A 23,699-nucleotide genomic window follows, 5' to 3' on the forward strand; every position below is an offset into this window, starting at 1 on the left:
ATATTCTTCAAAATACTTGGCCAGTAATCTTCAAAGGTGTAAATTCTTGAAAGTCAAGGAGATTTATAAGAACTGTTTCAGGTTGAAGGATCCTAAAGACACTTGACAACAAAATGAAATATGTGATCCCAGCTAAGCCATGCCTGGACTCCGACCTACAGAAACCTTAGTGGTTTTAAACCACTTAGTGGTTTAAACTACCTTAGTGGTTTTAAACCACTAGGTATTTGGTAATTTGTGACATGGTAAAGAATACTAATCTGTAGGAGATTTTACTCAGTGAACGTAGATACAAAAATCTTGAACAAAAGATTAGCAGACAGAACCCAGCAATTCATGAAGATGATACTATGTCACAAATAAGATAGATTTCTCTTAAATGTCATGCCCTCCTCCAGGGGATCTTCCCAACCCAGGGATCGAACCCAGGTCTCCTGCATTGCAGGCGGATTCGAGAAATAGAAAGTGAGTTTAATGTATGACCATCATCAATAATTAACCACCGTAACAGAATAAAGAAGATAGAATCTCATGATTACCACAAAAGATACAGAAAAACCTCATCACACTCACAATCCATTCATGATTGCTACTCTCAAAAAACAAATTATGCCTTTAGTAAGTATTATTTTTATTTATTTTTTTTTAGTAAGTATTATTTTTAATGGTGAATTATTTAATACTTTTCCTCAGTTCAGGAATGAGCTATGGATACCTACTATCTCACTTTTATTCAGCATTTTATGAGAGGTGCTAGCTAGTTTGAAAGATAAAAAATAAAATGCATAAGAATTGAAAGGAAAAAATCTAAATAACCTATATATTAATAAAAATTATACTAAAGTTTAGAAAGCTTCCTGGATATAAGATCAATATGTGAATATGAAGTTTATTTTTATCTTCCAGCATCAAATATAAAATGAAATTTTAAACCAGACTACATTGATTAGGAGAAACAAGGTCTTGGGAGAAATTAATCTACAAAAAGAGCAGGATGATAGTATTCAAGTCCTCCAGAACCACCACTGTGGTGACTTCAAGAAACTCATCTGTAAATAGACTGCAAAGTTCAAATAACTGCAAGAGTTAGCCTCTCTAGTTGCCAGGATCCCTTTTTCAGGCGTCATAAATGATGCCTGAATTCTTAATGTCTTAATGTATTCTTAATGTCTTTGTGTAGCCTGAACATAAATATAAAGGTATATATTAATGTACAAATATCTATATAGATAGATAACCATTTGGATATACTACACGCAACTCTAAAGCATCTTGCTTTTTGACTTAACGGTAATATATCTTGGCAATAAATCCAAATGACAAGTATATCTACTACATTCTTAATTTTGTAACTGTTTGAGATAATTCAAGCTTACAGAAGAATTGCAAGAAGAGTACAATGAACTGTAGTATACCTTCACTCAGATTCACCAGTTGTAGGCATTTGGGCTACATTTGCTTCATATTTGCTTTATCACTCCCTTTTCCCTTCTTTCATTATGTTTCTGTGTCTGTGTATTTTTCTGATCCATTTGAAAGCAGGTTGCTTAAATCATGCGCCTTTACCCCTTAATCTTTCAGTATGTAGTTCTTAAAAACAAGGACATTCTCTTTAATAAACAGAATACAATGTTATAAAATTCAGAAGATTCAACAAAATACAAAATTACTCATATATAATCCATATTCTGATTTTATCAATTGTCCTAATAATACCCTTTTATACTAATTTTCTTCCTGATCCAGGATCCCACTCAGGATTGAGTGTTTGGTCTTGTTTCTCTAGTTTCTTTTAAATCTGAAATAGTTGTCAGCCTACTTTCTTTCCTGATAATGACATTTTTGAAGAGCTTTTTCCATTTGTATGCTTGTATAACTGATGCTTAGTCACTCAGTTGTGTCCAATTCTTTGCAACCCCATGGACTGTATCCCATCAGGCTCCTCTGTCCATCAGATTTCCCAGGCAAGAATACTGGAGTGGGTTGCCATTTCCTCCTCCAGGGGATCTTCCCGACCCAGGAATCAAACCCATGTCTCTTGTGTCTCCTGCATTGGCATGTGGGTTCTCTACCACTGAGCCACCTGGGAAGCCCCTTCTGTAATCTCATTCATTTTACTTGATGTAGAGTTGAGAAAAAAGGAATTGAATTGGCCCTGATGGCTCTTTCTTTACCTACTGCTTACAGATTCTGAGTTTGCTTAGAGGAAGAACAGGTTGGTATTAGCTTTGTAGACAGAGCATAAGGTGGGGGGTTCTTTGCAAGGGGTTCCCTCTCTACTGAAGTTCTTTCTTATGCATGGTTCTCTATGAATAAAATGAGAGCTCAGGAGACCATGTGTGCTTTGCTATTTCTCAGCTTATAAATTCTTCTATGATGAACACTTTATTTGCCCCGTGTGGCACTAGTGTGGTGTGTGTGTGTGAATATGAACCTCTTTTGCACTCTAGTTGATGAGCATGAAGGGAAATACTCTAGTCTGTCCTAATGTTATATGTTTTGGGAAGCAGCAAAAACTGCTGTCTCCCTTTCCACCATGGGAAACAGTCCCTCAAAGGCCTAGAAGAGGTGTGGTCACTGGGTAAGTGGATGAGTGCCCTAAGCACTCATAGGGTAGGGTTGCCATAGTGTCCACTGATGTGGAGGCAAATCCTCTGTGAATGTGTGTTTGTGAGAATGTATAATATATACATACAATAAACACTTGGAAAGATGGAGGAAAAGGGGTCATATGTTCTGTAAATTCTCTGAAATCTAACCTTTGAAAGTTTTAAAGCAGCCAAGTTAACAGTATCAATGGCAACATTGCAGAATCTTGAAGTGTAATGTAAAGGATTATGATGTATGGGAAATCCAAGTTGGAATGTAACTGAAGTACAGATGAAATCAGTTTGCAGCTACTGAAAGTAGAGAGGAACATACAAGTTGTTTATTAGAAACAGAAAGAACCCGAGTAACAGGCTTGGAGAAATGAAGCTAAAAGGATTAGACACAGCTCCTAAATAGAAGTGAAAGACCAATGTGGTTTCATGAAATGGCTTCACAGCGGTCTTTCCCTGAAGACGACTTCAGTATCTACTATGTCCTGTGAGCTTCTGTCTACTATAGTTTTTTAGATAAGCTTAGTTAGGGTGGTAGGAGGAAGCCATGCTTAAGGGGTCAGGAGGTACATGCCGCATTTTGAATGATTTTTCCAGGTTTGACTCATTGGGGGTTCCCCAAATGGAAGGGAAGATGTTATTTAATATCCAGCTAATAGTTATGCCTAAAGAGTGACAGGTCTAGGCCTCCCATGATATTGATAAATAAAAGGGAAATGTCCATCCAGGTAACAGAGAGAACTTGTCAAACTGGCAGAATTGTAAGTAGAGGTACTGAGGTGAGGTAGCTGTCTCCTGGAGACCCAATTTGAGATAGTAAGCGTGGAAAGAAGAATCGAGGGGACAAAGATAATGGGCTGCCTGGTGCAGTAGCCCAATCACAGAAAGCAGCTCTGTGTGGAGAAAGGACTCTCTTCTGTGCGGGTCTGGTTGATCCATATGGACATATGAATTCCATAGCTACTGTTAAGGATATTCTGGATCAGTCATTTCTTTAAAAATTTAGGTTAAGTTGCCATTTATTAACTATGTAATCTGTGCTTCACACCTTGCATCATTTAATCCAATCCTTAGAACAGTCCTGTAAGCCAAGTAACACTATCCTGTTTTATAGATGAGAAACAGACATATAAAAGTCCCAGATCATGTAACCAGTAAGTGCAAGAGTCAGAATTTAAAGTAAGATCTATTTTTTTTTTTGCAAAGTATGTGCTCTTTCTCTCCCTCTATGTATGTTTGTGTGTTTATATGTATATGTGTATAATTTATATTATATTCTTGAATGTATATATGGCATATACATGTGTACACACACATATAGACTCCTAATATTTGATACATAAATCCAAATAACTTGACAGACAGATAATGGGTAGGTAGATAGATAAATATCCCTTCTCTCTACAAGTCACTGCACATGCCTTAGTATATTACCATGAGCAAATGACTAGCCCATTTACATATGATATCTCACCTGTAAAACAGGATTCAAAAATAACTGTACTACCCCATAGAATTGTTGCAAGAATTAAATAGGAAAGTTCATATTAAATGCTTAACATAGTGCCAGTTAATACATGATAGCTGGCTTCTTTGGTGGCTCAGACAGTAAAGAATCTGCCTGCAATGTGGGAGACCCAGATTCGATCCCTGGATCTGGAAGATCCCTTGGAGAAGGGAATGGCTACCCACTCCAGTGTTCTTCCCTGGTGAATTCCATGGACAGAGGAGCCTGGCAGCCTACAGTTCTTGGGCTCACAAGTGACTAACACTTTCACTTTCATTTTTACTCTGCACATGCTCTTGGTTGTGTCTGACTCTGTGACCCCATGGACTGCAGCCTGCTAGGCTCTTCTGTCCATGGGATTTCTCAGGCAAGAATACTGGAGTGGGTTGCCATTTCCTTCTCCATCATTGTTATTAACTGCTATCTATTATTATTATTACTAGTAGTAATAATTAAATTACTTGTCCAGCAAAAATGTAAATACTCTAAATAGTATTTAGAAAGAAAGTCTGCATTTTTAGCAGATTCTAGGACCCTGAAAAGGCAGTGTTTTCTGTCCTCTTGCTTTGGTTTTAGGAAGAAATTTTATCTCTGTTTATTTGGCTGCAGGCACTGTTCAGAGTTTCCTGGTGGCTCAGATGGTAAAGCGTCTGCCTACAGTGTGGGAATCCTGGGTTCAATCCCTGGTTTGGGAAGATCTCCTGGAGAAGGAAATGGCAACCCACTCCAGTATTCTTGCCTGGAAAATCCCATGGACAGAGGAACCTGGTAGACTGCAGTCCATGAAGTCGCAAAGAGTTGGACACCACTGAGCGACTTCACTTTCACTGTTTAGAGAGTCCTGAGCCAAGTAACACAGTTTTAGACTCCAAGTCCAAATACTTCTGTCTTTGATAGGGAATGTATTTGGTATAAATTTTATGAAGAACTCTTTTTTGTGTCATGAGGCTGAGAGGGCCTGATTTCATTTGTGCATATTTTGTTTCTTCAAAATGCTTTCCTTTCTTTCCACATGGCACCGACACAGTTCAGAGTGCGCAGATCACTATGACCCGTGCCCAGTTAACGAGGCTGAAGAGAACCAGCCGCATCTCCAGGGGGTGACTGGCCTGCGGAACCTGGGCAACACATGCTACATGAACGCCATCTTACAGTGTCTCTGCAGCATCTCACCACTGGTGGAGTACTTTCTCTCGGGAAAGTACATTAATGCTCTTCAAAAGTAAGACCATTTGCCTTACCTGTGGCCCGGCCCCCACCCCTGCTCTCCAAGGTGAGGTTAGGGAAGGGACCTTCTGGAAAGGGCTAAACCAGTTAGTAGAGGCTGCAGCGCCCCAGATCCCATTTCTAGGGTGAGTAAAACGAGAAGGTCAACCAAGAAATGAATCAAGCTTGGGGTCTGATGCCACATGATCAGCCAGAAACATTTCCCCTCCTTCTTAGGGACTGCAGTGAGGTTGCCACTGCCTTTGCATATGTGATGACAGACATGTGGCTTGGAGACTCTGACTGTGTCTCACCAGAAATATTTCGGTCAGCTCTTGGCAACCTCTACCCGGTATTTATGAAAAAGACGCAGCAAGATGCTCAGGAATTCTTGATTTATGTCCTGAATGAACTTCATGAAGCTCTGAAAAAGGTAGGTAGAATTAATGGTGGGAGACGTGGGCAGGAGGTGTGATGAAATAAGCTGCCAAAGCAGAACCGACTGAAAGCATAGCGCCTTTAGAACATTTCGCTAAGGCTGTAGAATCACTGGACAGTCAGAATGTGCTCCCAGAAATGCTGTTCCTGGGCATCAGCTAGATTCACATCAGGCTTGTAGCCTAACAAAATTGGGCCATCTCAGGAGTTTAACATTTGCTCTTTAAGAAACTTTTTTTTTTTTCCCCTAACAATAGGAGGCTAGAGAACATAACCTGAAGGGACTGGAGGAAAGATCCAATTCCTTTATCTTACCGCTAGATAAACTTGCATGACCGGAAGCCAGTTTGCAGCTTACCCTCTTCCCAGGAAAACCCGCCTCCAGAGCCCCATATCACAGGATCATTGGCTGTCAGCTTATGGCACCATGGACATGGGTTTTACCAGGGTTAGGGTATCCTCATCCTCAGCTTCACTTAAAGAGGCAAATCAATGAATTATCAGAAATTATACCTATTATATACTCTTAAGATCTTATTCTATTTATTATCTGAATCCAAAACTAAAGTTTTGGGTAGCATTTTGATAGAAAAATCGGGTCATTCTATTAAAACAACTTTGATAACCAATAGTTGATTTGGCATGAATTTGTCCCTTGATTAGTACCACCAGAGAAAAGCATATGAAAAAAGATCCATTCCAAGATGCTGCAGGAAGATGATCGCCAATGAGTCCTCCATCATCACCCGGCTGTTTGAAGGGCAGCTTAGTTATAGCATCGTATGTTTAAAGTGTGAGAACTGCACCTACAAGAACGAAGTTTTCACCATCATCTCCCTCCCCATTCCATCCGAATACGAGTGCTCTCTTCAGGTAAGAATTCTTACTCCTGGAGACCTCTTTTGTCTCTTTCTGCCCCAGCCCTGGATTTTTCTCAGCGTTGTTTCCTATGGTTTCTAGTATAAGGGGAGCCACTTTATAACTAAAAAAAATTGGAAGCCGATGATGACAGTGTTTTATAGAAAAGCGACATATAGCCAAAAGTTACTGTGAATTCAGTTGTATCTCTGATGACGTTCAGTAAAACAGCCTCACCGTAAAATAGATAGGTGGGCTTTATTCAACCTATTGAGATGGCTTGGTGCATACAGGAAATTTAAACTTATAAAAATTCTATGGCCCCTTTTCATCCCAGAGGTCTGTAGGTCCAGATTGAAAACTAGATAGAAATAAATCTGACTTTTAGTCTTGAGCCACTTATATTTGGACATAAGCTGAGGAATTTGAGGGGGAAGATAGAATGGAATGGTGTCTTAGTTTACCTCTTGAATTTTCTTTATTGTAATACCAAAAGTTAATATGTAAATGGAGTGGGGAGGGTCAGGGAGTGGGTGGGGGGTTGGCAGGGGTGGGAGGTGTTGGTGAAAGGTAGGTGGCTGTTAGGAGGCAGGGAGCAGTAAGTTTCCTTGCAGAAAAACACACATTAATATTTTTTTCCTGCAATTATGAAAGCACATCTATTGCTAAAACTTTTTTCACATACCAGAATTAGAGAAAAGAATTCTGCTTATTCAGACCTGGACTTTTTCCTCAGATCAAACTGCTAAAGCCTGCTGGAGATGAATTCCAAAGCCTCTAAATGAGGCGCTGGCAATCTGTGCTCACTTCTTTAGGCCAGTGGTTTGCAGAGCAGGGGGCTTGGATGGTTGGTGATGTCTCCTGTGGGCATGAGATCTGATTCTCTCTGTTCTGCTGTCTTTTTTATGGGCCACCCCCAGATACTGGGATACAGCCATTTTTAGTCACCAGATCACTTTTGTGATGAGACAAATAAAGCCTGACTTGGTTAGTGGAAATTGCATAGTTGGTATTATTCTGAAACAAATCAGAAATAGTAAAATGATGATTCAGAGATTAGAAATGAGATGGACATTTGGATCCCTTGCAGTAACTAAGTGAGAAAGCAGCACCTCCTTTGCCAGGAGGATTCTATCCAAACTGCATCTTGTGGTGCTGGCATCTCTTGAACTTGACTTTGAGAAAAGCACCGGGGATTACGTTTCTGCAGCTCTTTCAGAGTTCTAATGTAGACAGTAGCCCAGATTGCTGTGGATCCAATTTGGTCATCAAATGCGTTTTTCCTCAATAGGACTGTCTCCAATGTTTTTTCCAACAAGACACATTGACCTGGAACAACCAGATTCACTGTTCCTTTTGTGAAACCAAGCAAGAAGCAGCTGTGAGGGCCACTATTTCCAAAGTGCCAAAAACAATTGTCTTTCACCTAAAAAGGTATGGATTTTAACATTTTGTGAGCAGATTTTTGGAACAGCTTTAACATGTAACTCACATACCATGCATTTTACCCATTTAAGTATACAATTCGATGGTGTTGGGTATATTAATTTTTTTAAATCTGTGGTAAAATATACATAATAAAATTTGCCATTTGGGCCATTTTAAGTGTATAATTTCACTGGCATTAATTACAATTCACAATGTTGTATATCAGTATTTCCGAAACTTTTTCATCACCCTCTACAAATACTCTGAAATCATTAACCACCCCTCATTCCTTTTCCCTTTAGCCTCTGGTAACCTCCAGTCTGCTTTCTGTGTCTGTAAATTTGCCTATTCTGATACTGAACATAAGTATAGTCACACAACATTTGTCCTTTTTGCTGACCTGTTTCACTTAGCATAATGTTTCCAAGGTCAGATATCCTTGTAGCAGAATTTCATTCCTTTTTACACCTATGTAATACTCCATCATATATATGTACATCATGTTTTCTTTATCTTTTTAACTGTTGATAGACATTTTGGAGCTCACTTTGAGTGCTTTTTAAAGATAGATTCCCTAGCTCCACTGGAGACTCTAATCCCATAAGTCTGACGTGGAATCTGAGCATCACTATTTTAATTTTTAATCTCTACCCCCAGCTCAGTTTTTATTTTTAAAAGTTTTATATATACAGAAACATTGAAAAGGTATACAATGAGTATCCATATACCCTAAAATCTTCACTAGTTGGTGCCACTTTTTGACATTTCCTTCCATTCTTCCAGTCTTTCTCCCTCCAGCTCTCCCTTTCTCTGTCCCTTCCATTTTATTGGCTGAACCGTCTAATGTAAGATGCAAACACCAAGGTATTCCATGCTTAAATACTTTAGCATGTATCTATCACCTGAGAAAAAGGACATTCTCCTACATAATCACAACACCATTATCAAATAGTCCAAAAAATGTAACAATAATTTTGTATCACCTAAGATACAGTCCGTATCTAAATTCCCCCATCCCCAAAATGTCTTTCATTACTTTTTTTCCAATCCGTCCAGTCAAGGGTCATACATTGCATTTGGCTATCTCTTCAGCCTCTTTTAATCTGGACTGATCCTTCCCTCTTTTTTAATAGTTAAACTTTTTTTTCCTCCTGTTGAGCCATTTTTGCCTCCTCCTGAATTTGTTTGATTGTTTCCCCTTGGTTAGATTCAGGCTAAGCTGTTTTATTGTAGCAAGAATCTGCCACAGCTGATGTTATGGACTTGTCATTACATTACATCAGGAGGCAAATCACGAAAATTTGCCCAGTTTCCCAAAAAATATTTGGAAAATTTGTCCACAAATTATTGGTAATGTTAAATTTGATCCCTTAGTTATGGTAGCAACTGTAAGATCTCACCATTTAAAGGTATAGTTTTCCTCTCTGCAACTAGTATCACTTTGAACTCATGGATATTTTAAATTTTAATGGGTTTAATATCCATTACTATTATCATTCTTTTTTAAAAAAAATGATTTATTTATTTATTTTTGCTGTGCTGGGTCTTCATTGCTTCATGGGCTTTTTTCTAGTTGTGGAGAGAGAGGACTACTCTCTAGTGTGCCGGCTTCTCACTGCCACGGCTTTTCTTGTTGTAGACCACAGATTCTAGGGCATATGAGCTTCAGTAGTTATGGCTCCTGGGCTGTAGAGACAGGCTCAGTAGCTACAGCACACAAGTTTAGTTGCTCCATGGCTTGTGGGGATCTTCCGAGATCAGGGATTGAATCCATGTCTCCTACGTTGTCAGGTGGATTCTTTACCACTGAGCCACCAGGGAAGCCCTATTATTCTTCTTGATGTTCAAATTGTTCAGGTTGGCCAGTGGGATCCGCTTCAAGCCATCTCCTGTGAGCACCTGATTAGATAATTTAAGTTTATTAAACTATAATTAAATATATAAAATGTATCCTTAAGTGTATAGTTCTATGAATTTTGACAAGTGTAATATAACCATTGCTGCCAACAGAGAGATCATTTCCATCACCCCAAAAAGTTTTCTCATGTTCCTTTATAGTCAATCACTTCTTCCACCTTCAGCCCCTAGAAACTTTATTTTTTTAATTGGAGGATAATTGCTTCCCTTGTGTTGTGTTAGTTTCTGCTGTACAACAACATGAATCAACTATATGTATACATGAACTAAAGAAACTTGTGATATGATTTCCACTGTTATAGTTTCACCTTTTCCAGAATGTCCTGTGTTACACCATATGTGACCTTTTGAGTTTGGCTTCTTTCACTTAGAACAATGAGACTAATCCATGCTGTGGAATGTAGCTGTGGTTCCTTCTTTTGATTGCTGTGTAGTATATACCCTTTTATGAATGTAACAAAATTGTTACATTCACCAGTTGATGAACATTCAGGTTGTTTCCAGTTTGGGGCAGATAAGAATACAACTGCTATAAACATTTGCATATAGGTTTTTATGTGGATATAAAACCTCTTCGTTTCTTTTGAGCTGATACCTAGGCATGGGATCATATGATAATGATATTCCTTTCAGTTCAGTCGCTCAGTTGTGTCCGACTCTTTACGATCCCCTGGACTGCAGCACGCCAGGATTCCCTGTCCATCACCAACTGTCCTGGAGCTTGCTCAAACTCATGTCCATCAAGTTGGTGATGCCATCCAACCATCTCATCCTGTCATCCCCTTCTCCTCCTGCCTTCAATCTTTCCCCCTTTTCCCCTTGATATTCCTTTAGGTTTTGCAAACAAGATTCTTTACTTTCTGGCACAAGAATATCTTAGGCTCATCCAGTAATTTCCCTCCTCTAGAAGGAAAGTTATGACCAACCTAGATAGCATATTCAAAAGCAGAGACATTACTTTGCCAACAAAGGTTCGTCTAGTCAAGGCTATGGTTTTTCCTGTGGTCATGTATGGATGTGAGAGTTAGCCTGTGAAGAAGGCTGAGCGCCGAAGAATTGATGCTTTTGAACTGTGGTGTTGGAGAAGGCTCTTGAGAGTCCCTTGGACTGCAAGGAGATCCAACCAGTCCATTCTGAAGGAGATCAGCCCTGGGATTTCTTTGGAAGGAATGATGCTAAAGCTGAAACTCCAGTACTTTGGCTACCTCATGCGAAGAGTTGACTCATTGGAAAAGACTCTGATGCTGGGAGGGATTGGGGGCAGGAGGAGAAGGGGACGACAGAGGATGAGATGGCTGGATGGCATCACTGACTCGATGGACGTGAGTCTTGAGTGAACTCCGGGAGTTGGTGATGGACAGGGAGGCCTGGTGTGCTGCAATTCATGGGGTCTCAAAGAGTCGGACACGACTGAGCGACTGATCTGATCTGATCTGAGACCTAAGTCAGCCATTTTTCCAAAATGAACATAATGGATTTTTTAAAAAGCTCTGGAGTGATTCTGATATGACCTCAGATTTGCTGATCTATGTAACACCTAGAAAATGTGACAAGATTTTCACCAAGTTTTATCTTATTAAAGATGTATTAAAACCTCAGAGCTGGAAAACAGGACACTGCCAAGACAGTGTGTGCGGAAAGCAAGATAAGAAAAAGCTGAGTCAGCTTGGTTAGGGTAAACAGCATCCACTGGAGGAAAGACTTCAGGAAGCCACCAGCATGATTTCTACTCCTCCAGTGCTGATCCTGGCTTTAATTCCATTTTTTAACTCCTGCTAGATTGACTCTAATCCATCTCATTCCTTGACTCAGGCCCTTGGCCCACTCCAGCCTCAGTTTTGGTAAGGCTTGTGGATGTGAAGATTCTAAATATATGTAGATGAGACAAAGTAATTTTTGTAAAGGTCAGCACCAAATAATCTTTCCAAGAAATTACTTTTAACTACGAACTTGTGAAAGTATGTGCACTTCATTCATGAGTGATTTACAAACTTACTATCTCACACATTTATTTTCTCTCTCCAGGTTTGACATTCTGGGTACAATGAAAAGGAAACTGAGGACAGATATTCATTACCCGCTCACTAACTTGGACCTTACTCCTTACATTTGCCCAATTTTTCGGAAACATCCTAAATATAACCTCTGTGCAGTGGTGGTGAGTAAAATGCTGAAACTATATAAAGTAACACAGGTTTAAAGAAAACTGTAGAATTATTTGCTTGAATGACTACTCCTATCACATCCTGACTTCTACTGTACTGTTCTTTTAAAAACAAAAGAGAGAGCCTGGAAACTGCCTGCTTTGACCTTGAACAGTACCAGAGTTAAAGAATACAATGTCCTCTACACTGGCTCCTTACTGTCCCACTGCTCCATGGTTATTTCAGATCTAGAGACATTTGTGAGCTGTGCTCTGGGCAGTGGGCAGCACAAGTTGGTTCTAGTAGCTTTATGTTGAATAATCATGAGCCTCTCTATGGTGAAAGCCCCCCAAACATAATCCCTGCCTGTGAGCATCAGTCCTGAGGAAACTCTGGGGATTCCATTGGCTCTGAATCAACTGTCATCATTGAGGATTCCCTGAAGGAAAGAAATCATGGAGTATAATTCAGACCATACCTTCTACAACTTCCCACAGCATCAACCCACCCCAAGCACAAGGCCATCTCTGGGTTTCTGTTCTGGATCACAGTGTTATCTTCTTCAGAACATTCAGGTTTCACTGGAACATTCCAGTTTCACTTGAACTTAGAGGTCCAGTTGTGTCTGGTGTCAGATGGGCAAGGCTCCCACTCGATCCCAGTGTGACTCACCAGAGTCTTCTGGTGTGCTGAAGTCTAATTTGCTATTAAGCTTATCGCCGAATTAATATAAAATATTGTTTCAACTGGTCTTTCTCTTTAACATCTCTCAACTGAGAACCATACTTCAAACTTAAAAAGATCCTTCTTTACTTTATCCTTTTTATGTTGATCCTTGACATTCTTCTTCTTTCTAATTTATCTTGCCCTTTAATATGGTTTTCCTTCTCTAACTTGCCAATTTGGAAATCTAGAGTGACATCCTCTTCTCTATCATAATAGACTCTAATGTGAATTCCAAAATGATATAGGAATTGCTCCACCTCCATATTTTACTGTTTTAACTTCTCATTATAACTGTTTCTGCTTTAAATAAAAAATCCAAAAGCAGAATTTATAAAAACTTGTATGATAATTATCTGCAGTATGAAAAGGTACATGTTTATATTAAAAGAGACAAGCTTTGTTTAAATGATTACTAGTTAATTGAAGGGTAAAAATTGATTTTGAAAGAAATATACCTAGAATTTACTGAAAATTGGTGATTGATCAGAAGCAAGAACTAAGCATCTTAGAAACTGTGATGTATGGTCGTGGGGAAAGGCCATCCAGAACTCGGCTACACAAGGTGTCATTCCCCAGGAAACACCTGATAGAAATAAGAAATATCAGGCTCCACCCAACACTTACTGACTAGAAATTTGCAAGATCCCCATGTGATTGGAATGCATACTGAAGTTTGAGAAGTATTCAACCCTGGCCCAAAAAGGAAAGATTGCCTTCACACCATCCTTAGCAGATATTTATCCAGCTTTCGAATAAACCCTTAAAGAGCTCTCTGCTTTACAAGGAAGGCTCTTTATCTGCCAGATTGTTTGATTTTACAAACATATAGTGCTTGCTATGTACCAGATAGTGTTCCAAGCACTTTATAAATAATCAACCATTTAATTCTTATGTAGCCCTGTGAGGCATGGGCACTATTATCATCCCCATGTTACAGAATGGGAAACAGGAACAGAGGTTAAATAAATCTGCTCCAATCTAATACCTACAAAGGGCAGAGCCAGGGTCTGCAGCCAGGCAGGCTGCTCCAAACAGTCCTGCTCTCACTACTATGTCATGCTGCCTCTGACTGTTAACTTGTCTCTCTACATCGGGCCCAAACTCTTTGGGCTTCCCAGGTGGTACAGTGGTAAAGAGTCCACTTCCCAGTGCAGGAGACGCAAGAGAAGTGGGTTTGATCCCTAGAGAAGGAAATGGCGACCCACTCCAGTGTTCTTGCCTGGAAAATGCCATGGGCAGAGGAGCCTGGCAGGGTACAGTCCACAGGGTCGCAAGAGTCGGACACAACTGAACACAGCACAGTTAATACCTATGTGACTTTTTGGTTAACAAATGATTGTACGTATGTGTTAGCCAAACAGAACTCATTCCTTTTTTTTTTTTTTTTTTTTTGAGATATCTGCTTTTCTTTAATAAACAGTAATATTTTGATGGGCTTCCCCAGTGAATAACAGGTTTTTCTAATAGCTGATTAATAGGTTTTTCTAATGGCTGTCTTATGAGGTTTGCTTCATACACAGAAGCTCAGCGGTACTAGACAAGAAAGCAAAGATGAATACTTTTAACTAAAGGTATCTCTTCCTCAGTCTTATCAAAGTACCAGAGAATGTTTTGGCAGTAGATGCCTCAGAACTTTCTTAGAGCAGCCTCTGCACACCACCTGTAAGCACCAAACCAACACTTCGTGGCCAGTTTTAAAACTTGTGTAAGAGACTCTCTTGCCCTGAGAGGGGGTCTGAAAGTTATTAAAGGACTTACTATGTAAAAGTAAAGAATGGAGGAATTGAGGTGTTTTTGCAGCATTTGGACAAGTCTAGAATTGCTTCCCCAGAGAAGGCAACGGCACCCCACTCCAGTACTCTTGCCTGGAAAATCCCATGGACGGAGGAGCCTGGTAGGCTGCAGTCCATGGGGTCGCTAGGAGTCGGACACGACTGAGCGACTTCACTTTCACTTTTCACTTTCATGCACTGGAGAAGGAAATAGCAACCCACTCCAGTGTTCTTGCCTGGAGAATCCCAGGGACAGGGGAGCCTGGTGGGCTGCTGTCTCTGGGGTCGCACAGAGTCGGACATGACTGAAGCGACTTAGCAGCAGCAGCAACAGAATTGCTTCCCAGGTGGCTCAATGGTAAAGAATCCATCTGCAGATGCAGGAGATGTAGGTTTAATCCCTGGGTCAGGAAGATCACCTGAAGAAGGAAATTGCAACCCATTCCAGTATTCTCGCCCGGGAAATCCCCTGGACAGAGGAGCCTGGAGGCCTACAGTACATGGTGTCACAAAAGAGTCAGACATGATCGAGTGGCTAAACAACAACAAGAACAATCTTTTGATATTCCAACTACCTGGTCTTTGCTACAAAAACTATGGGTTTTTTTTTTAGTTTTTTTTTTTTAAAGGAATCTCCATACTGTTTTCCATAGTGGCTGTTATCAATTTACATTCCCAGCAACAGTGCAAGAGGGTTCCCTTTTCTCCACATCCTACGTAGCATTCACTGTTTGTAGATTTTTTGGTGACGGGAAGCTGCTGCATAGCACAGGGAGCTCTGCTGGGTGCTTTGTGATGACGGTTGCATGGGAGCAGGAAACCGCAAGCAGATTAGCCATTTCCTTCAGTTTCTGATCCTGGAAATGAACTCCTCTAAATCCAATTTGGAAGACAGGCCTCTGGGGTACCGGTTTTGGATGTTTGATTTGAGCTGATCCTGGTATTGTTTTCTTTCTGACATGTGTCACCGACTATGGGTTCAGGAGCTTTCCGGGTGGAATCCATCCATATCCAGAGGGCAGGGAGAGACTGATGGAAGAGGTAGCCACTCCAGATGGACAGGTGGCGGTTTAACTAGCAGGTAACTTCCTCCAGGGCTGGTCTTCAGTGCCCAGGGACCAGGTCTTCACCTCCCCTCTGCCAGCCTGTGGCATCTGAGAGTTTATAGAGAGGCCTTCCTGGGGTTCAGTCACCCTCAGCATCCCAGGTCATTATTCCTGCTCTCTTGAGGTGCATCCTTGAAATGGCTCTCAGGAAAGGGCAAACAGTCCTTCTAACTACTAATCTCTTCTTGGCAGCAGAGCTCCATTTGATCCGATAGCATGTGAATGTCCTTGATCTCAGAAAAATTACTCCCTTCTGTAGCTCAAAACATCAATCATAATCAGTGTCAGCCAACAAGGGTAACTTCGGTTCTCCAGGGCAATGATCTGCTGGAGTCAGGCTCAGCTCTGGCCAGTGATATACGATCGGAAGTCTTATGGAATGCCTTTGCCTTCCTCTGCTCCTGCTTCTCCCGCCGCCTCCCCAAACCCCAGGGCGTCACTAGCATTCGAGTCACCGGCCTTGCTGCTTCTGCGATGTCCGTGCCCAGCCCAGTCCGCCTCCCGTCGGAAGACCAATTCCTGTACACCCGGACCCCTAAAGCGGTTGCGGGTGACCCCCAGCTCCCAGGAGCAGCTAGACTTCACGCGCTTTGGGCCAGACCACCCCCCAGAACTCATTCTTATTTTTTATATGTGTTGTTGTTGTTGTTCAGTCACTCAGTTGTGTCCGATTCTTGGCAACCCCATGGACTGCAGCATACTAGGCTTCCCTGTCCTTGTATCTTATACGTCTTATATGTGACAGTCCTTCACATATTTGAAAATAGTGATCATACACTAACAGCATTTACCCCCTTCAACCCTCTTCAAATGATTGGTTTCTAGGAAAACTTTTTAAAATTATGAAATATTTCAGGCAAAGAAAACACAATATGTACACACACAGATGTTAAGAATACAATATTGTAGAAAAAAATCAAGCCTCTGTGTATCTTTAACAACTCCACTTCGCTCCCTTCTCAGTTGTAAGCACTGTCCTGAATTTGGAAGGAATTACTCCCATGCAGGGTTTCCCAGGTGGTGCTAGTGATAAAGAACGTGCCAGCCAATGCAGGAGGTATGAGACACGGATTCGATCCCTGGGTTGGGAAGGTCCCCTGGAGAAGGGCATGACAACCCACTCCAGTATTTTTGCCTACAGAATCCCATGGACAGAGGAGCCTGGCGGGCTGTCATTCATGGGGTTGCAGAGTCAGACATGATTGAGGGACTAAACAACATAATTGAATTGTCACTTCTCCCTTTGTTTATCCTTAACACTATAGTCTATCTATTTTATTATCTGAAAGAACCAGCTTATGGTTTTTGATTATTTCTTTGTGTTCTATTTCATTGATTTCTGGTCTTTATTTCCCATCTTCAACTTCCTTTGATTTCCATCAACTTGTTATTTAGAGGTGCATTTCAAAAATTCCAAACATAATTTTACATAGTCATACTTCTGTCACTAGTTTCTAACTTAAGTGCATTCTTATCAGAAAATATGGTCCAGTATTACCCATTCCTAGTACGGGTTGATACTTGCTTTCTGTACTAGTTTTATGTGTGCTTGAAAAAAATTTTTAAATTAGGTTCAGAGTTCCATATGTCCATTAAATAAAACTTGTTGTGTTGTTCAAGTATATATTCTTAAGTTTTTATCTGCTTTAACAAAATGAAAAACTGAAAGATATGTATCAATTTTTTGTCTTTTTTTAACTTTGGGCTGGGTCTCCACTGCCACTTGCAGGCTTTCCCTAGTTGCAGCGAGGAGGAGCTACTCTGTAATTGCGGTGCGCAGGCTTCTCACTGTGGTTGTCTGTCTTGTTGAGAGCACAGGCCCTAGGGTGCATGAGTTTCAGTGGTTGCAGCACACAGACTAAGTGGTTCTGGCGCACAGGCTCTGGGGCGTGCGGGCTTCAGTAGTTTCGGCATTCGTTCTCAGGAGTTGTGGCGCATGGGCTTATTAGTTGCTCCACGGGCATGTGGAATTTTCCTAGACCAGGGGTCAAACCCATATCCCCTGCATTGGCAGGTGGATTCTTAACCACTGGGCCACCAGGGAAGTCCTCAGGCTCTCTTACGTATCACTTTTTCACTTGTACTCAATTTTGTTTGTGTAGGACATACTTCAGTGGACTTTACATCAAGTCTCTTATCCTGAAGTCTTAAGTCTCTGACTGAAAAAAATCTTTTGATTCTTGAATGCTTTAACTAGAGAGCAAATTCTGGATGCAGTTATGTTTTATTGTTTTAAAACTATTATTTCAGGTTTATATGGCTGCCGTGGAGTTCTGCCATCATGTTATTCTTTTGTGGATAATCCTTTTTTCCTGTTGACTTTAAAACTTTGTGTTTGTTGTCTTGCAGTATTATTTTTATTTATCCTTGGTTCACCGTATTTTCTAAATTTGAAGATTCATGTCTTTCCTTAATTATTTCTAGTCATTGTCACTTTCAATAATGCCTTGTTCCTGTGCTCTATTCTCTAGCACTTCTAGGTATATGCTGAATGTTCTCTTTCAACTTCTTGCCACTACTCCATTCAGGGTAATTTCCTCAGTTTCATCTGTATAATTTATTCATTATCTCTTCAATTCTATGTACTATGTACTCTCAACACTTGACATTCTTAATTTCAAGTATTTATCATTTCTGTAAGTTCTTTTGACGTTTCCAGAGTTTGCTTCCTGTTCTTAAATGTTTGTATACTTTCCGTATAGTCTCTGTTACCTAAAGTGCTTGGGGTTTAATCTTGTTATTTATTGCCTTTTCTTACTCATTGTTTCCTTGTGTGTTCTGTAATACTGAATTGTGAGTTCAGCATCACTGGCTTTTTTTTCTTAATGTGTGTTTATCCTGTACAGCTTGAATTAAGGTCCATCAATCTAGAAAGTTAATTCTTTTTGCCAAGCAACCCCAAAATAATTCTCATTCTCACATTAAATTTACAGGATTCTGACACACACAGGTATTAACAGTTTAAATGTGAATCCCCAAAAGCCAGGTCTGTGGTAACAAATTTCTAGGAATTTCTTTTATTCTTTGTACCCAGAGCCTAAGCTAAGCTAAACACTGGAGGATAGACTTCCCCCGTTACTTATTCTTTTCTAAAAATAAAATATTTATTTAGCTGTGTCAGGTCTTAGTTGCAGCATGGCATGCAGGATCTTTTGGTGCAGCAACAGGCTTCTCTGTGGTTGTGGTGCACGGGCTCTAGAGCTCAGGCTCAGTTAGTTACGGCCCTCGGGCTTGGTTGGCCTCCGGCATGTAGGATCCTAATTCCCCCACCAGGGATCTCACCTGCATCCTCTGCATTGCAAGGTGGATTCTTAACCACTGGACCACCAGGGAAGTCCCATTTGTTCTGTTATCAAGGGTCAATCTCTTTTAAGAGGTTGTGGCTATATGTGTGAATCTCATTCCAACGCCTCACCTTGCAGGGACTTAAGACTTTACCTCCAACCCTTGTGCTACCTTTAAAACCCAAGCACAGTGGTTCCAGAGTCCAGGAACTGCCTTTACTCCCAGTCACAGCATCAACCATATATCACACTCATCTTTTATTTCCTCTGTACTTGGCCCCTTGAGATTACTCTGACTATACCATCTTTAAAGTTACCCATATATTCCAATGGGTATTTATCGGGTTTCATTCAGCATTCCTTACAGTTTCATATGAAGGCTTTCAGGCTAGCTGTTTGCTGAAAATACTGGGAATGGAAGTCAAGAATGATGCTTCACCTGCTTCTGCGCTGTTTGCTGAAAATACTGGGAATGGAAGTCAAGAATGATGCTTCACCTGCTTCTGCTATGTTCATTTTTTTTTTGTTTTTTACAGCAAGCCATCAAAACTGAACATATTCTACCCATGATCTGTCTAGTCACTTTAGAACATTACTCATCATCTATATCCACCAGACATTTTGTTTTTCTCAACCAAATTACATCAGACTATTATGGACATTTTAAGTATTTATCTTAGTTATTGGGCTGTGCTGGGTCTTAGTTGTGACCTGGGGATCTTTCAATCTTTGTTGGAGCATGTGGGTTCTAGTTCCCTGACCAGGGATTGAACCTGCCCTCCCTGTATTGGGAGCACAGTGTCTTAACCACTAGACCACCAGGAAGTCTCTGGGCACCATTTTATAAATAAGGAAATTTAAGCAAATCCGCTTAAGGTCACATGGCCAACATCAGGACCAGAGCTTGAATCTTTTAAATATTAGCTTTGGGATATTTCTCTAATGTATAAGGGGAGATGTGAGGAAGATGAAGGTCTAAGGGGACACTTAAAAAGTACCTCCTATGTGCTTGCATTACAAGAGAAACAGTGGTTGTACATAAGACATATATACAATAGTAGTTGTATATAAGGTCTTCTTACCCATCTTAAAAGATAGGGGAATTAAAGCTCAGAAAGGTTAAGTAATTTCCTTAAGGTCATTGTGTAGTATTAAAGCTGAATTCATAGTCAGAATTGACTAGAAAAATCCATTTTCCTCCCCCTACCCCACGGATCAGCAAACTTATTCTGTAAAAAGCTAGACAGTAAATATTTTATGCTTTGCAGGCCATGTATCTAGTCGCTATTCAACTTTACTGTAGTAGTGTGAAAGCAGCCACTTATAAACAAGTGAGCATGGCTGTATTCCCATAAAACTTTATTTAAGGACATTGAAAAATTTGAATTTCATATAACTTCCACATGTCACAAGTTTTTTTTTTTTTTTACTTTTTTCAACCATGTAAAAATATAAAATGCATTCTTAATTCACAGGCCATACAGAAACAGGCAGTGGGCTGGCTCTGACCCATGGCCAGATACAGTTTGCTGACCCCTGCTATATGCCATACTACCTTCTGAGAAATGAGGTTCTCCATTGTGTTTGTTTCAAACATTCATGTACTGGGTTTGGAAAGACAAATGGAACAGATTCTTCTTTAGGCCTTGGATGACTGAGGGAGCTGTTGCTGTGCACCCCCCTCAAATTGTGTGGTCACAATATGCAGTCGTCTTATGTCTTGTTGCCATGTTACATGTCTTTTTTCATGTCTAATCTTAGCCTATCTTCAAAATTACACTATAAGCTCATTTAGGAGAGATGATTATTATTTTAAAATTTCCTTTGATGTTTAATAGTCTGTCTATCGGAGAAGGCAATGGCACCCCACTCCAGTACTCTTGCCTGGAAAATCCCATGGATGGAGGAGCCTGGTGGGCTGCAGTCCATGGGGTTGCTAGTCGGACACAACTGAGCGACTTCACTTTCACTTTTCACTTTCACACACTGCAGAAGGAAATGGCAACCTACTCCATTGTTCTTGCCTGGAGAATCACAGGGATGGCGGAGCCTGGTGGGCTGCCATCTATGGGGTCGCACAGAGTCGGACACGACTGAAGCGACTTAGCAGCAGCAGCAGCAGCAGCAGTCTGTGTTTGGTAGGTGCTCTTGACTCCAGGTATCTCTTGGAGTAACAGGCAACTCCTGACTTCCAAGAGATACCTGGAACTTAGGCACAGGACTGGAAAAGGTCAGTTTTCATTCCAATCCCAAAGAAAGGCAATGCCAAAGGATGTTCAAACTACTGAAAAATTACACTCACCTCACATACTAGCAAAGTAATGCTCAAAATTCTCCAAGCCAGGCTTCAACAGTATGTGAACTATGAATTTCCACATGTTCAAGCTGGATTTAGAAAAGGCAGAGGAACCAGAGATCAAATTGCCAATATCTGTTGGATCATCGAAAAGCAAGAGTTCCAGAAAGATATTTACTTCTGCTTTATTGACTACACCAAATCCTTTGACTGTGTGGATCACAACAAACTGTGGAAAATTCTTCAAGAGACGGGAATACCAGACCACCTGACCTGCCTCCTGAGAAACCTGTATGCAGGTCAAGAAGCAACAGTTAGAACTGGACATGGAACAACAGACTAGTTCCAAATCGGGAAAGGAATACGTCAAGGCTGTATATTATCACTCTACTTATTTAACTTATACGCAGAGTACATCATGTGAAATGCTGGGCTATATAAAGCACAAGCTGGAATCAAGATTGCTGGGAGAAATATCAGTAACCCACCAACTCTCATGTCAGAAAGTGAAGAACTAAAGAACCTCTTGATGAAAGTGAAAGAGGAGAGTGAAAAAGTTGGCTTAAAGTTCAAATTTCAGAAAATTAAGATCATGGCATCAGGTCCCACCACTTCATGGCAAATAGATGGGGAAACAATGGAAACAGTGAGAAACTGTATTTTGGGGGGCTCCAAAATCACTGCAGATGGTGACTGCAGCCATGAAATTAAAAGACATTTGCTCCTTGGAAGAGAAGTTATGACCAACCTAGACAGCATATTAAAAAGCAGAGACATTACTTTGCCAACAAAGGTCCATCTAGTCAAAATACGGTTTTTCCAGTAGTCGTATATGGATATGAGAGTTGGACTATAAAGAAAGCTAAGCACCAAAGAATTGATGCTTTTGAACTGTGGTGCTGGAGAAGACTCTTGAGAGTCCCTTGGACTGCAAGGAGATCCAACCAGTCCATCCTAAAGGAACTCAGTCCTGAATATTCATTGGAAGGACTGATGCAGAAGGTGAAACTCCAATACTTTGGCCACCTGATGCGAAGAACTGACTCATTGGAAAAGACCCTGGTGCTCACTTCGGCAGCACATATACTAAAATTGGAACGATACAGAGATTAGCATGGCCCCTGTGCAAGGATGACACGCAAATTCGTGAAGCATTCCATATTTTTTTGAAACATGTGTAATATCATATATGAAACGTGTCGCCAGTCCAGGTTCAATGCACGATACTGGATGCTTGGGGCTGGTGCACTGGGACGACCCAGAGGGATGGTATGGGGAGGGAGGAGGTAGGAGGGTTCAGGATGGGGAACACATGTATACCTGTGGCAGATTCATTTTGATATATGGCAAAACCAATACAATATTGTAAAGTTAAAAAATAAAATTAAAAAAAAAAAAAAGGAAAAGACGCTGATGCTGGGAAAGATTGAAGGCAGGAGAAGGGCATGACAGAGGATGAGATGGTTGGATGGCATCACCGGCTCAATGGACATGAGTTTGAATAAGCTCCAGGAGTTGGTGATGGACAGGAAAACCTGGCCTGCTGCAGTCCACGGGGTTGCAAAGAGTCGGACACGACTGAGCAACTGAACTGATGGTAGGTGCTCTGTATTAATTGATAAATACTAGCTGCTGTCAAATACTATCCTGTTTCATTCACATATTCTATTAAATAGTCAATGAACATAATGTATAACCATTTCAGTGACACAAAAAATAGAGAAGTCAGGCTATATGTATGATTTGACTTAAAATTGTCATTTCCTTTTAATCCAGTATAAAGGACAATTATTAAAAATATTTTGTGGCCCTACATTTTTGGCTGTAACAGTTAAGTATTTGAATGTAAACACTAAGTGTGACGTTTCCTCTTTCCCCCAGAACCACTTTGGTGATCTGGATGGTGGCCACTACACTGCTTTCTCCAAGAACTCAGTGACCCAGGCCTGGTACAGCTTTGATGACACACGAGTCAGTGAGATTCCAGATACTGCAGTCCAAACTGCTGCAGCATATCTCCTGTTCTACAGCTGTCAGCCCTTTTCTATACCTACACAAAAATGCAAGACCTAAGAAAATGGTGTTTCCTGAAAACTGCAAAACTAGCAGTGAGAACCTGGTACTTAAGTTTTGCTTTGTCATTAAAAGTCTTGCAACTTACTTGCATTCGCTGACATTTTTAAGTCTTTCTGGCATATTATGCAACATTTTACAAGGTAAGTTTGTAACAAACATGGGTCCTAGCCTATTGAAAAAGGCAGCAAAGAAATGATGCGGTACTAAGATGGGGGTAAAAGATGGGGACCTTTAAAGCACTCAGATTATGTACTGTGTGCATATTTCAAAGTGCATTGTTTAGTAATGTGTATTTTTATCATAGATTATCTCATAATTAGATATATCCAACAAACTTACTT

The 23,699-nt window shown here is 40.5% G+C and overlaps 1 protein-coding gene and 1 non-coding gene across 5 annotated transcripts in view; both read left to right on the plus strand.

Moving 5' to 3' along the window:
* The window catches only part of USP50 (ubiquitin specific peptidase 50), a 38,146-nt gene extending 14,704 nt beyond the window's left edge, over positions 1 to 23,442 (plus strand). Inside the window, exons 1-7 of one of the 4 annotated variants that reach the window (XM_059890270.1) lie at positions 399 to 618; positions 5,135 to 5,329; positions 5,551 to 5,746; positions 6,415 to 6,624; positions 7,901 to 8,043; positions 11,980 to 12,112; positions 23,164 to 23,442. In XM_059890270.1, coding sequence (XP_059746253.1) covers positions 5,244 to 5,329; positions 5,551 to 5,746; positions 6,415 to 6,624; positions 7,901 to 8,043; positions 11,980 to 12,112; positions 23,164 to 23,355 — 960 coding nt within the window. In that variant the 5' untranslated portion in view covers positions 399 to 618; positions 5,135 to 5,243 and the 3' untranslated portion in view covers positions 23,356 to 23,442. 4 annotated transcript variants of the gene reach the window in all.
* Positions 22,345 to 22,448, plus strand: LOC112448652 (U6 spliceosomal RNA). The gene has a single exon (XR_003037026.1). It is a non-coding gene; the product is annotated as a U6 spliceosomal RNA (small nuclear RNA).
* Positions 23,443 to 23,699: the final 257 nt, after the last annotated feature.

The sequence above is a fragment of the Bos taurus genome, chromosome 10, assembly GCF_002263795.3.
Source record: "Bos taurus isolate L1 Dominette 01449 registration number 42190680 breed Hereford chromosome 10, ARS-UCD2.0, whole genome shotgun sequence".
Taxonomy (NCBI): domain Eukaryota; kingdom Metazoa; phylum Chordata; class Mammalia; order Artiodactyla; family Bovidae; genus Bos; species Bos taurus.